Source organism: Primulina tabacum, chromosome 5 (assembly GCF_025594145.1).
Source record: "Primulina tabacum isolate GXHZ01 chromosome 5, ASM2559414v2, whole genome shotgun sequence".
Classification (NCBI taxonomy): Eukaryota; Viridiplantae; Streptophyta; class Magnoliopsida; order Lamiales; family Gesneriaceae; genus Primulina; species Primulina tabacum.
Window position 1 is genome coordinate 20,754,031 of NC_134554.1, and position 14,974 is coordinate 20,769,004.

General features: G+C 38.0%; 1 protein-coding gene across 1 annotated transcript; it reads left to right on the plus strand.

Moving 5' to 3' along the window:
- Positions 1-1,022: 1,022 nt before the first annotated feature.
- On the plus strand, positions 1,023-13,750 carry LOC142547272 (equilibrative nucleotide transporter 1). The gene is made up of 2 exons (XM_075655468.1): positions 1,023-1,693; positions 12,736-13,750. The coding sequence occupies exons 1-2, from the start codon at positions 1,174-1,176 to the stop codon at positions 13,464-13,466; spliced, it is 1,251 nt and encodes a 416-aa protein (XP_075511583.1). The 5' UTR covers positions 1,023-1,173; the 3' UTR covers positions 13,467-13,750.
- The last annotated feature ends 1,224 nt before the right edge of the window (positions 13,751-14,974 follow it).

The following is a 14,974-nucleotide window of genomic DNA, read 5'->3' on the forward strand; positions in this document are numbered from 1 at the left end:
AGAAAATGAATCTTGATTACAAAACAATAAAAATAGTACTTCTAGCAGCTTTAAGTTTACAAAAGCACAACTTCGATTAGAAGAACATATCAAACATCCGAAGGGATCGTCATGTTCCAGGCATGAACTTGAAAATTATTTTACGATTTTTTTATTTTATTTTAGTGAAACAGATGATGAACAAGAATTCAGTATTTTGTCATGGTGGTCGCAAAAGACACAAAGTTTTCCAATTTTATCAATCATATCAAAGGAGATCTTAGCATGTCCTGTAACAACGGTTGCTGTGGAGCAAACATTTAGCACAGATGATAACATTTTCGATGTGAGACGATCTAAACTAAATACAAATTCATTAGAAGCCCAACATTGTTAGATGATTGGACACGAGCTCTAAAAAGAGCACAATGGACGGGATCAGACTCTAAACATGAAGATTTTATACCAAATGAGTTACTACTATAGGAACTGGTAATGGAAGTTATCGAGTCACGCCACTTCCAATGGTATGAAATGTTAAAAGGTGATTCGTCTAAACTTTAATAGGATACGTAGGCAACTTTAATGTTAATAGGATTCGTCCAATATATATATAGGAAAAAACTTGTGTCAGACGATCTTACGGGTCATATTTTGCGAGACAGATATCTTATTTGGGTCATCAATGAAAAAATATTACTTTTTATGCTAAGAGTATTACTTTTTATTGTGAATATCGGTAGGGTTGACCCGTATCACAGATAAAGATTTGTGAGATCGTCTCACAAGAGAACTACTTGTATATATATATAAACAATATAAAATTTTGATTATCCACTGTTAAAAAATATATGTATAATTCACAGAAATTGAAACTTTTTAAATTAGTTTCCTGTACTTGTAAAAAACATTAGTTAAAATTGTTTTAAAAAATATAAGTTAGATTCAAAATTATAAATTATTTTAAAATTATAATGATTGAACTATTGGTTAACGTAATCGTAACTAACCGATGGTTCGTAAACAGTAACCGTTACCAAAATCGTTAAAGAAAGTTAGGGGTCAAGGATAGAGCTTTTTGAAACGTCAAACCCGAGCTGCTTGGTGGTTTGCGTAGATATTATAATCGGTGCTCAATAGATCCAAATTCCTACAAATCCGCAGGATATTTCCCGGCCACTGCTGCTGCCTCCGATGGGTATCAACTCCGTCGACGGCGATTCCGAATCCTCCGGCCTTTTAGTTCCCCACCCACCTCCGAAAATCCCCAGGGATTCCTTCCACTTGGCTTACGTAATCTACTTCACATTAGGCGCGGGGTACCTTCTCCCATGGAACGCATTCATCACTGCTGTTGACTACTTCGATTACCTGTACCCGGACGCCTCCGTTGACCGGGTTTTTGCCATTGTCTACATGCTTGTGGGCCTCACATCTCTGCTTTTAATCGTTGCATTTGCCCACAAATGGAACTCTGTTGTGAGGATCAATTTGGGCTACGCGCTGTTCTTGGTGGCTCTTCTGGCTGTGCCTTTGATTGATGCTTGGTATGTGAAGGGAAGAGTTGGAGTTTATAGTGGGTATTATGGGACAGTTGTGATGGTGGGATTGTGCGGATTGGCTGACGGGTTGGTGCAAGGGAGCGTGGTGGGGAAAGCTGGGGAGTTGCCTGAGAGGTATATGCAAGCTGTTGTTGCTGGAACTGCTGCTTCAGGTAAAAACTTTTTGTTCGTTTTTTTTATTGTATGATGTAGTGGAATTTGGAGCCTGGGTTCACTTTCGATGGTGTTATTTCTTCTCTTTTTTTTTCTTTTTCTTTTTTTGTTTCCGTTGGTCAAATATGTGCAAAAGATTGGTTTGTGGCATTGAAATGTGGAATTTAGTGTGAATTGATGGAGTGATGTTTATAATTGATTTGTTTTGTTTTTTTTTGTTTCTAAAAGGTTTTAACAAATTGCTTTGTTCAATGTGAAATAGAAAAGAGAGATTGAATTTGTAAGGAATTTTGTGTTGTTCGACAGATAATAAAGTATCTCTAAACTAATCAGATGAGTATAAGGTGTAAAACAGAGGATTTGTGTTTTACCGGAATTAAATGTTGTGCCAGATGTTCCAACATCTAAGGCAACATGTAGCGGAAAATTGAAGTGTGTAACACAAATTCGCTTAAAATAAATAGATGGACGAGATTAAATATGCACAAGTATAAATACTTGTGCGGTGCCTTATGGCAAAAATTAATCATTAGAAAACTAAATCGTTTACAAAAAACTATCACTAGTGATTAAGACTAAAATCAATTCCTCAACGCTTTGAGAAAATAAAGCTTTCTAAAAACTACCAATAGTATTAAAACGTAAATAAGAAAGCAAAAACTTGATCCCGGAAAGCACGATCAATTGGATGTAATTTTCAGTCAACATCGTTACGGATGTTGTCTGTAGATGTTGGCCACATTCAGAGCAACACGGTGATCACCGCTCTTCAAACAGCAACGGCTCCGAGAAATATTTTTTCCTGAAAAAAAAATCTTCTCTTCAGTGTATGTATGATCGATATTCAAGCCACCCTCGCCAGTATCCTTGACCTCTTATTTATTGGTGAACTATCTTATCTCTACAAGGAAACCTATAACAAAAAGAAAGTGAGAGTTTTATTAGGAATAAACTCTTTTTAAACACCAATATCATATCTTATCAAATCAATTTCGAAAGTAACAAATCTTTGAATATATATCTCATCAACTAAGAAAGGCAAAATCACATTAAATATTTACTTAGGTAAAGCAATAAGGAAAAAAATAATTTAAGTAACGGAATATATCAATTAAACTCGGAAATAATATTTCCCTTCAATCTCCCCCTTTTTGCCTTTCTTGAACAAAATGAGGTCAAACCCATTTATCCTAGAATAGCTCAAATTAACTCCCCTGAGTTAGAGAAATTTTCCCCCTGAATAAAATACGGTTAGCACGGGTGTTGTTAGAATTGTTGGCAACACTTGAGACAAAACACCTGTACCAGTTCATTAACAGTTCACAATAGAGAGAAGTAGGTAGGTCTATCACACCATAAAACAAATTTACTAAACAGAAGCAAAAGAAACAAAAACAGAAACACAGTCAAGCATCTCCACAGTCAAGCATCTCCCTCTCCATCATCATCCTCTTCCTCTCCATCATCATCCTCTTCCTCCTCTATATCATCTTTGGTCCCAGATGGACCAGCTGCTGTTTGATCATCATCTCTCCCTTTTTGTCCGGGAAAGACTGCTACATCCAAAAGGAGTCGAAAGTTTCTCGCCACAGCTTCGTAGTAGGTAATGTCAGCATTGGCCTGCTCAATCGTATTCATGGCATGCACAATAGTAGCCTTGGCTTGCTTAACCTTTGCCATAGCATGATCAATGTGGGCGTGAACATCAGGTACAGAGATCATGATGTAATCAGTGGTCATCGGAGGAGTATGAGCGCCGTGCTGTCTTGTAGGTGCGGCCGAAGGTGCAATCCAAGGAAGATCAATCTTTTGATTTCCTTTGAAGAAGGCATGGGCAATCTTGAAAGGTTCACCAAGGTCAGATAGGTGTTCAGTGAGATCTCGAACAAAACCTTGGGATACAACTTCGTAGATGAGGCTTGGAAAAGGAAGTTTGGATGACTTGAGACCTCCGTCCGTATACTGAATTACCGTGTTGAAAACTAACTGGCCAAAATTGAACACCCCATCTGTCCCGATGGAGTACAGAACCAGTGCTTGGTGTCTCGTGACTGTTGTGGTGTTGGTGGAAGGAGTCCAATTCCGAATAGCCAGTTTGTGGAGGACCGAGTAGAATGTGGTGAGGTTTGCAGCTAGTAGTTTCTTTGGATGAATCGGAAATTGAGTAATAATGCCCCCGGTGAGTGCGGAAGTGACTAGATGAATATCCGGGGCAATTCCATCAATACCAGGTGTTGGAGTCTGGTAAAGTGCATTGATCACTGAAGGATTGAAATTATAGATCCTGCCTCGGATGAACACTTTCCCGTACTTCAGAGAGCGTACATCACTCACCACTGTAGACAGATTGGCATAGAATTCCAAGACAAGGCAGCGAGAAAATGGCGTGACTGCCGATACAGTGGAGAGGAGTGTGAACTTTTTCAGAAATGTCACCAAATTGTATTTGTTCGAAGGCATCAAAATCTATATTCCTTTCCTCAAGAAAGACTCGGTTCGTATATAAGTACCACTGAGATACCATGTGTTCTGTATAGAACTGTGTGCTGAACGCACCATCAAGATCATAATCAGCAAAGTCGATGTTGACAGGAATGTGGGCAGCATTTTCAGCGACATCCTCTTCAGCAGAGGAATCGTCATGATCAGCAGGAACAGATGTGGCACCCTCAACCGGCAAATCATCAGAAGAGTGAGAGGACGTACCAGAGCCAATGCTTATGGTAGGAGGAATGCTTGGTGTGGGCACCGGAGGTGGACGCGCCGTACTTCTTGTCCTTCTTCAAGTTGGCCATAAATTCGGCCAAGAAGATTTCATCTTCACTTTCCTCAACAGGAGTTTGAGTTTGCTGTGCAGTGAAGGGGACAGTGTCAGGAAGAGAGTCGGCATCCTTATCAGAAGATGAGGACGAGGGTTCAATAACAATCCGCGATGTGGGTTCTTTTACGAGCTACCAACTCGTAGTCCTCATCATTTGAGTCATCTCCCGAAGTCTCAGCAGGATCAATGAGAGAAGGGCGAGTGGAGGGCTGGCCCTTAAATCGAAATCTTACCCAGCCTGTCTCTTTGAGCGATGAACATGAGGGCGTGGAGGATCAAAGACCTGGATTATTGGCGGATTGTCCAGATCAATTGCATTCCCAGGTTCACCGGGAGCAATAACTTCCAGAGGCTCGGGCATGAGAGCAGCAGGAATGATCTGCAGGTTCTGCGCAGAAGGTGTTGTAGCAAATGTTGCGGGAGGTGAGGAAACATCCTCTGTATGGCCCATTTCGCTTCGGATATCGTGCGGATCAAAGCCCTTTCCTGCCATTTTTCACAAGATAAGATTCAAGCGAAGATAAGAATTGACAATTTTGGGAAAAAGTTTTGCACAGAGAAATTGCGAGAAGATGGTACGGAAATTCGAGAAATAATTAGGCAAAAATTGACGAATTAGACGACAACAAGAAATGAGATAAGCATGAATGAACAGTGCCACGGTAATAAAAACAAATAATTAAGTGAGTCCAAACGGTTAAAAGGAATTGATTTACTCCACTGAAATCTCCCAACGGTAAGAAAATTAACGGCACTTTTTAAGGGCTTAATACATTTTCAACTATTACAGAGACAATTTTAGGCTAACCACTTTTCAAAATTTCCAGATATAACTCCACATCGAATTTTAGCCCAACTAGACATCAATGATCACATAGATTAGATATTTTGCAAAGTCTGGAATTTCACCGAATTTTTATTTATCGAAATACACATATCCTTGTGGCACAGCAATAATCACGATTATATGTTTATGCATGACCTATTTATGCGTAAAAACAGAATGTAACAGAAATAGAAACATGAGACAAGTATGCGATATGTTTACAAATGAGGTGTTGTCGCAGATGTTGGCAACATCTTCTCTAACACAACCAATTCCTAAAAGTTTTCTTGATTTTTCTTCACACTTAGAGACTTAACCAATTTCAGATCATAGAAGTGGTAGCTCCCACACTAGAGGAACGTTCTTCTTTTGGACTCTTCTAGGTAGCTTTTTCCATTTTCTTCTATTTTGATTTCTGTATTAGATTCGGAAGAGGTAGCTCCCACACTAAAAGTACAGTCTTCATTGGACTCTTTTAGGTAGATTTTTCCAATCTTTTCTTCTGATACAGAGCATGATTATAAGTATTTTCAATTTACTCAAATCACCTTTTTCATAGGACAAACTTATGGTGTACATGATCATTCTTCACTCCTTAGTGACTTAGTTACAATAGTTTGCATGTCCAAGTGTGTTTAAAAACAATAGAATAAGGAATTGTTAGTGTAACCGAATATTGAGCAACATCACTCCAACACATCATATCACAGAGTGCATGAAAAATGCAGAATATGAAAAATGCAGAATGCCTAAGTCCTAGAAATGCACATGCATGTTAGATGTTGTCCGAGATGTTGTAACATCTGAGACAACATCTATGAATAATTAAGCAGAACACATGCTGAGAGATTTCCTAAGGTTGGAGAATCTCTCAAAATCTAATGCTTTGGTGAATATGTCGGCCAATTGGTTATTGGTATCAACAAATTCCATTCGAATCAATCCTTTCTCTACTAGATCCCTAATAAAGTGATGACGGATGTCAATGTGTTTAGTACAAGAGTGTTGTACCGGATTTTTTGAAATATTTATTGCACTAGAATTGTCACAGTACACCACTAAGGGTTCACTCTTAAGGCCATAGTCTTCTATCATCTGATTCATCCATAGGAGTTGAGTGCAACCACTTCCAGCTACCACATATTCAGATTCAGCAGTCGAAAGTGAAACACAGTTCTGTTTTCTGCTATGCCATGATATCAAGTTATTTCCAAGATAAAAACACCCTCCAGAGGTACTCTTTCTATCATCCAAATCCCCTGCACAATCGGCATCAGAAAAACCTACTAAATTTGAATTGGTGTCATGAGTGTACCATAGTCCTAAGTCAATTGTTCCGGCTATGTATCGTAGGATACATTTTACAGCTTTAAAGTGGGAAATCTTAGGACTAGATTGGTATCTAGCACACAAGCAAACACTAAACATTATGTCTGGGCGGCTAGCCGTCAAGTATAGGAGACTTCCTATGATGCTGCGGTAAAGTGTGTTGTCAACATCTTCGGGCGCAACATCGTTGGATAATTTCTCATTTGAGCCCATAGGTGTTTTCACATGCTTGGTGTTTTCATTTGCAAATTTCTTTACTAGATTCTTAGCATACTTACTTTGACACAAGAAAATGCCATCATGCATTTGTTTGATTTCCATACCAAGAAAAAAGTGTAATTCACCAACCATACTCATTTCAAATGTAGTAGACATGCATTCAACAAAGTCATTCACATGTTTTTGGGATGAGGAACCAAAAATGATATCATCGAATTAAATCTGGCAGATAAGAATCTCACCTTTGGCTTTTTGAATAAAAAGCGTTTTATCTACCTCACCTCGTGTAAATCCAATGTCAAGTAGGTAGTCAGTCAATCTGCCATACCAAGCACGGGGTGCTTGCTTCAAGCCATAGAGAGCCTTTTTCAGCTTGTACACATGATTCGGATTGTGTGGATCTTCGAATACTTTAGGCTGTCTAACATGTACTTCTTCACTCAAGAACCCATTCAAGAAAGCACTTTTGACATCCATTTGAAACATTTTTATTTTCATGTAGCATGCAATGGCTAGCAAAAGTCGGATTGACTCAATGCGGGCAACATGAGTAAAGGTCTCATCAAAATCAACCCCTTCAACCTGTGTGTACCCTTGAGCAACCAACCTTGCTTTGTTTCGAATGATGTTTCCTGACTCATCAGTTTTATTTTTTAAAGACCCACTTTGTTCCAATTACATTGCCATGGTCAGGAGGTGGAACGAAATCCCAAACATCATTTTGAACAAACTCTTCAAGCTCATCATGCATAGCATTAATCCAAAATTCATCTTTTAATGCTTCCATAACATTTTTAGGCTCAATCTGAGACACAAAGCATGAAAATCTAACCTGTGAGTACATGGTACTCATGCACACTAGTCCAACCATTTTTCGGTAGTCGACTTTATCTTTCTTCCTGGTTTGGACATCCTCACTCATTTCTCCTATAATTTGAGAGGCTGGATGGTTCTTTTGGATTTTGCTTGGAATACACGGTCCATCATCTACTGCCTCATCATCGCTGTGAGCATCTTCTCGTGATTTGGTGACTTCAGTCTCACATGTTGTGCCAGATGTTGCAACATCTGGGGCAACATCTGTGTTTTCCAGTGAAGTTTGAGCTTCCAGAAGATCTTCAACATCATCTTCAGCAGTTTTCTTCTTAAGATCTGCACAATCATCAAAAACAACATTAGTTGATTCCATAATAGTCCTCGTTCTTAGATTAAACGTACGATAAGCACGACTATTAGTGGCATAACCAAGGAACAAACACTTATCACTCTTTGAATCGAACTTAGCAAGTTGATCCCTGTCATTCAAGGTGTAGCACACACAGCCAAAAACATGAAAATATCTAAGGTTAGGCTTCTTTCCCATGATTATTTCGTAGGAGGTCATGGTTGATCCGCTCCTTAAATACACCCTATTTGAAATATGACATGCCGTGTTAAGGGCTTCTGCCCAAAAACGCTTTGCAATGTTCTTTGAAGTTAGCATTACTCTCGCCATTACTTGCAAAGTCCTGTTCTTACGTTCGGCAATGCCATTTTGTTGTGGTGTTTTTGGTGCTGAAAATTCGTGTGAAATACCTTTCCTGTCACAGAAGGATGAGAATGAAATATTTTCAAATTCTTTACCATGATCAGTTCTGATCCTTCTTACCTTCAGGTTGTGGAAGTTGGTTATTCTTGTGATTAAATTTTTGACTATATCGAAAGTATCTGATTTCTCTTTAATAAAACTAACCCATGAAAATCGGGAGAAATCATCAACGCACACATAAGAGTATTTCTTACCTCCGAGGCTTTCAACTTCCATAGGACCCATAAGGTCCATGTGTAATAATTCCAGACAGCATGTTGTCCCAGATGTTGGCAACACTGGATGCGACACGCGAGTCTGTTTTCCTTTTTGACAATCCCCGCACACATATCGTATACTAGAAGAGAGATTAGGCATACCTCTTACTGCATCATACTTACTCAGGTTCTTCAAGGTTTTAAAATTTGCATGTCCAAGTTTTTGATGCCAAAGGTCAAGTTCAGTGATTTGTGCCTGTTTGCACGACAGTTCTTCACCAATTTGGTAGCAATTATCCGATGACCTTGTACCTGTCATGATGCAAATGTTAGATTCATTAAAAACTTCACACGCATTCTTATTAAACTTGACATGCAGGTTGTCATCGCATAATTGACTTATGCTTATCAAGTTTGAGGTTAGCCCTTCAACATGAAGCACATTGTGGAGCTTTGGTAGTCCTTCGATATTCAAAGTTCCCTTTCCAACAATTTTTCCTTTTGCTCCCCCTCCATAGGTTACTCTGCCACCTTTTTTGTTCAACATAATCGATGAGATAGTCTCGTGACCCTGTCATATGGTGTGAGCTCCCGCTATCAAAGTACCAGTAACCTGCAGTGTTAGTTTTTAATGAAGTATATAGAACATTACATGTGAATTTGTACCTTTGGTACCCAAACCTACCTTACTGTAGGTCGATTCTTGGAGGTGTTGCGTAAAGTGTTGTGCAACATTTGAGGCAACATCTGACTTAGGTTTTGGTTCATGCGATTATCCGTGAGTTTAAAACAATATGACCTGATATGTCCAGGCTTGAAGCAATAATGGCATACATACCTTCGTTTTCTCTTCTTAGTAACAGGTGCAGTGGGTTGTCTTTTCGGTGGAAGGCGTTTGGTTGACGGTGTAGACTCTGGTGGTGTGAATGTTTCAGTCTTTCCTTTTACAAAAACAGTGGTTGGTGAAGATTCACCAATTTAATGCACACTGTCTTTGAACCCTAAACCGTTCTTGTCATCTCTTCCCATTGAAAGAATGGTTTCAAGCTTGGAGGTGCTCGAGTTAAACTTGGACAAGGTTTCAGTTGCCTTTTGAAGTTCTTCTTTGGTCTTTCCAAGTTCCAAATCCTTTTTGCTCAACATTACCTCGAGTTTGGCAACTACGGCTTTTAGATCAGTGTTTTCCTTCATAAGACTCGAGTTTAACTTGTTTTTTTTGGTCCAATCTTCAAACAACTCTTCATAAAGCTTTTGCACACTCTCAAGAGTGATTTCTTCATCATCAGCATCTGATTCATCATCTCCACTCAAATTTCCAGAAGTTGTGGATTTTAAACATGCTGAATGTTTGCAGATGTTGCGGCCTGGTGTGGCAACACCTAGGACAACACCTAAAGGGTTCACCTGCAGTCTGCGATTTTCTGTCAATAATGCAGTCAAGGATGTTTGATTTTCTTCATCAGTGGATTTCTCCTCAGCATCGGATTCTTCATCGCTTAGAGACACATTGTATCCTTTGTTTTTTCGTAATCTGTTAGCACATTCATTGGCATAGTGTCCAAAGCCCTTGCACTCTCTACACTACACCGAATCATATCTTTTTGAATTGTATTGTCCCTTGCCTTCATTCCGTGGTTGAAATTGTTGCTTGGCAGGGTACTTTTGTGACTTTTCAGGTGCAGGAAGACTTGAAAATTTAGATGGTTGTGTATCCTTCTTCTTATCTCTGATTCTTTTCAAATAATCGCCAAATTTCTTTGTGACAAGGAAGATAGAATCCTCGCAGAGATCAGAATCATTGACTTCCTGAGATATTTGAAGAAGTTCGTTGTAGGAGTCATTTGACGCTTGGAGTGCAATTGTCTTCTCTTTATCCTTCTTCTGCCTATCCAGGTTCATCTCAAAAGTGCGTAGTGAACTTATGAGGTTTTTCAAGGCCATCTGAGAAGTATCATTAGCCTGATCTATTGCGCAAATTTTTATGTTGAATCTTTCGGGGAGAGAACGAAGGACCTTGCTGACTAGGCGCTCATTTGAGATAGAGTCTCCAATACTAAATGCCTCATTAGCAATTTCCCGTGGGCGACGATCATAATCGAGTATGTTCTCAGATTCTTCCATCCTCATCATCTCGAATTTGGAAGTGAGCATCCTCAATCTGGTTCGTCGCACACTTTCAGAATCTTCACAGTGTCTTTGGAGAATATCCCTTGCACTTTTAGCAGAAGTACAGTTTGTGATTAAACTGAACATGTTGGTGTCAACCGTCGTAAATATAGCATTCAAGGCCTTTGAGTTGTAGTTCGAACTTTGTACTTCATCAGCAGTCCAGTCAGTTTCAGGTTTTGGCAAGTTGTCACCCTCTTGATCTATCATGATTGGTGAAGTCCATCCATTGATGACACGCTGCCATGCCTGTTCATCTATAGATTTTATGTAGTATCTTATTTTGACCTTCCATAGGCTGTAATTGGTACCATCTAGGACTAGTGGTCGAAGTGCTGCGCTTGCAAATGAAGTGTCCATTTGATCAGATCTGTCAGACAAAACACAAACCAGAATCAACACTTAGTATATCAAGAGTAGGCTCTGATACTACTTGTAAGGAATTTTGTGTTGTTCGACAGATAATAAAGTATCTCTAAACTAATCAGATCAGTATAAGGTGTAAAACAGAGGATTTGTGTTTTACCGGAATTAAATGTTGTGCCAGATGTTCCAACATCTAAGGCAACATGCAGCGTAAAATTAAAGTGTGTAACACAAATTCGCTTAAAATAAATAGATGGACGAGATTAAATATGCACAAGTATAAATACTTGTGTGGTGCTTTATGGCAAAAATTAATCACTAGAAAACCAAATCGTTTACAAAAACATATCACTAGTGATTAAGACTAAAATCAATTTCCTCAACGCTTTGAGAAAATAAAGCTTTCTAAAAACTATCAATAGTATTAAAACGTAAATAAGAAAGCAAAAACTTGACCCTCGGAAAGCACGATCAATTGGATGTAATCTTCAGTCAACATCGTTACGGATATTGTCTGTAGATGTTGGCCACATTCAGAGCAACACGGTGATCACCGCTCTTGAAACAGCAACGGCTCCGAGAAATATTTTTTCCTGAAAAAAATCTTCTCTTCAGTGTATGTATGATCGATATTCAAGCCACCCTCGCCAGTATCCTTGACCTCTTATTTATTGGTGAACTATCTTATCTCTACAAGGAAACCTATAACAAAAAGAAAGTGAGAGTTTTATTAGGAATAAACTCTTTTTAAACACCAATATCATATCTTATCAAATCAATTTCGAAAGTAACAAATCTTTGAATATATATCTCATCAATTAAGAAAGGGAAAATCACATTAAATATTTACTTAGGTAAAGCAATAAGGAAAGAAATAATTTAAGTAACGGAATATATCAATTAAACTCGGAAATAATATTTCCCTTCAGAATTGATTATCAAGGGACTCCTAAATTAAGGCCAGTTAAGCTGCGGTCAGCATTTCATCTTTTCAACCGGTTATGGATACTTCTTTTATGGGGTTTTTAGGTTGAAACTTGAAATTCGGAAAGTGTTGGTTTGGCATTTGATTTAATCCGTATTGATTTCTATTATCCTCGACATTGATAAGAGTTTAGCTTTAATATAGAAACATGGAGGGTTTAATTAGATAAGTCCACATTTATGATTTTTTATCATCGGTATTAGTCAGAGCATAGCTTTTTAATGTAGAAACACGGAGTCCAGTATATTCCATTATTTCACATTGTGTTCGCGGGTGTCAACTTTTGAATCAATGGTAAGATGGATTGACCTGTTCTGGTTTATCTTATTTTTCCACATTTATAATCCTACTAAATGAAGAATTAAGAGAGGATTGTAGCACATAATAGTTTGGCAAATCATTTCTTGGAGATTCTTTAATTAAGTAATGTGTCTAAGTTTTGCAAGTTCAACTACTTCTCTTTGCTGTTAATTGTTTTGCCATAAGATGCCTTCAAAACAAGTATGCGCCAGTAAAATCTTAACACCTTAATTTCAAAGTGCAGGCGTCCTCGTCTCAGTTTTACGAGTATTAACAAAGGCTTTATATTCTCAAGATGCCAGTGGACTGAGACGAAGTGCGAACGTTTATTTTATTGTCAGTATCATAGTGATGCTATTAAACATTATTTTTTATAATTTAGCTCATAGGCTTCCAATTATAAAATACTTCAATGATTTGAAAAGCCAAGCCGTGAATGAGGAGAAAGAACAGAAAGGTGATCTAACTGGAAAAGCGTGGAGACATACCTTATGGGATGTTGTGGGGGCAGTGAAATGGTACGGTTATGGCATTATGATTATATATGTCGTCACATTATGTATTTTTCCCGGATCCATTACAGAGGACGTGCATTCTAAAGTTTTGAAAGACTGGTACCCTATAGTTTTGATCACTGGGTATAATTTGTTTGATCTGGTTGGCAAAACTTTGACTCCATTGTATCTCATGGAGAATGCAAAAATGGCAATCTGGGCGTCCTTTGGAAGGTTGTTGTTTCTACCACTTTTCTACATTTGCTTGCATGGTCCCGATCTTTTCAGAACTGAGGTTCCGGTTACTGTTTTGACATGTCTTTTGGGACTTACAAATGGATACTTCACTTGTGTATTAATGATTTTAGCTCCAAAAACTGTCCTGTTGCAGCACTCAGAAACTGCAGGGATCGTGATTGTGCTGTACTTGGTTGCTGGTTTGGCAATCGGCTCTGTTGTTTCTTGGTTCTGGGTATTGTAAATTTCTATAGAAAAGTCATGACCAAGATAGACGGATAATTGGTCAACTGCACTTTTCCACCTAGTACATTCTTATTATTTAAGTTTTTCTTGCATCTGTATTACTAGAACCTTTTCATGTACTTGTGAATTGTGGTGATTCACGGTACTCAAAAAGTGGTTATATATGTTTTTTAAAAAAATATTGTGGTTCTGTATGTACTATACTTCCTATTGCTTAGTGTTGTGTCACTTGGACCCTAAATGTATGAAGAATTCAGTTAATATACGTAAATCGTGGTCTTACTCGGGTTCCCATATCTGCTCAAATTTCGTTCACCATGGTTTTCACAGTGAATTCTTTCATGCTAGAGTCTGTAAAGATATTACAATATATGATGCTAATATTTGAACTAACATTTGATATCGTGATGGGACTTATGATGTTACTGATTAAACGTTACTACTGTTGATTATGTAAAAGCAGTATCGAATGAAAATTCTTCCCATACTCAGTTTCCCAGAATTGACAATGCATGTTTAGCTGTAATTGTTGCAAATTTTGGAAATAAGCGACATGTACCCAAGTAATACAGAATAATCAAATGTAGATTATCGAGATGGGTCAAAAATGGCTCAGTCACTTGGACAGTCCGAGGGAGGGTTGTTCAGTACATAATCATATGTTCTCTCATCGGTGTGAATGGATATCTGCATGCCCTTACAAATGAAACATGACGTTTATATCACAGATGATAGTATCGAGCTCGAGCGACTTTTATCTTTGTTTTAGGCGGTCGATTCGACTAGGAACTTGTTTAGAATATACGGTACACTTCCTAATGATTTTCATGATCTTAAATTGCAAGGCTGATCTGATGGTACCTATTGTATATTTAAACTTTATCTATGCAACTTGCATGTGTATACAGATAAAGAATGTAATAATCGAATGAATTCGTAAAATATTATTGAAATAAATATTGTTTTCCATTAGATTCAATAAAATCCCAAGCCACAAGTTGGTTTGTTGGACATATACTCTAACATAATCTTGATCTTATAAGTTTTGGCTTATTAATTTTTATAGCGGGGAGATTAAACATTATTCATTTCTTTCACCCCATCTATGATAGATGTAACCCCCAAGTCCCAAGGCAAAAGTTACTCAGACCTGGGAAAATTTAGAATCTCCCAAATCAATTTCATGACAAATGTTTTGAGACGATGAAGTTTAAAAACTTCTTGCATTAATTTTCTTATTTATTTATTTTTCATTTTTTTGTTTGAGGGTTAGCTACCTTGGCTATGTTTGTATTGAGAAAAACATGAAAATAAATTTTAGGGGAATAAAATATTGACGAAGGTGCGACATTTGATTAGTTTTACCCATTTCCTTCCACCAGTTGGGTTGACTAGTAATACCTATGATTAGGCATATGATAATCTCCATTATTAAAAGTAGAATTGGTAGGAGTGATCGGTGCGGTTTGGACTGTTTTTGGTAAAATTCAACCGAATTTCTGTGAA

Coding starts and splice junctions, on each gene's coding strand:
- LOC142547272 (XM_075655468.1), top strand. CDS start 1,174: ATGGGTATCAACTCCGTCGACGGCGATTCCGAATCCTCCGGCCTTTTA. Junction 1,694..12,735: donor TGCTGGAACTGCTGCTTCAG/GTAAAAACTTTT, acceptor TTCAAAGTGCAG/GCGTCCTCGTCTCAGTTTTA.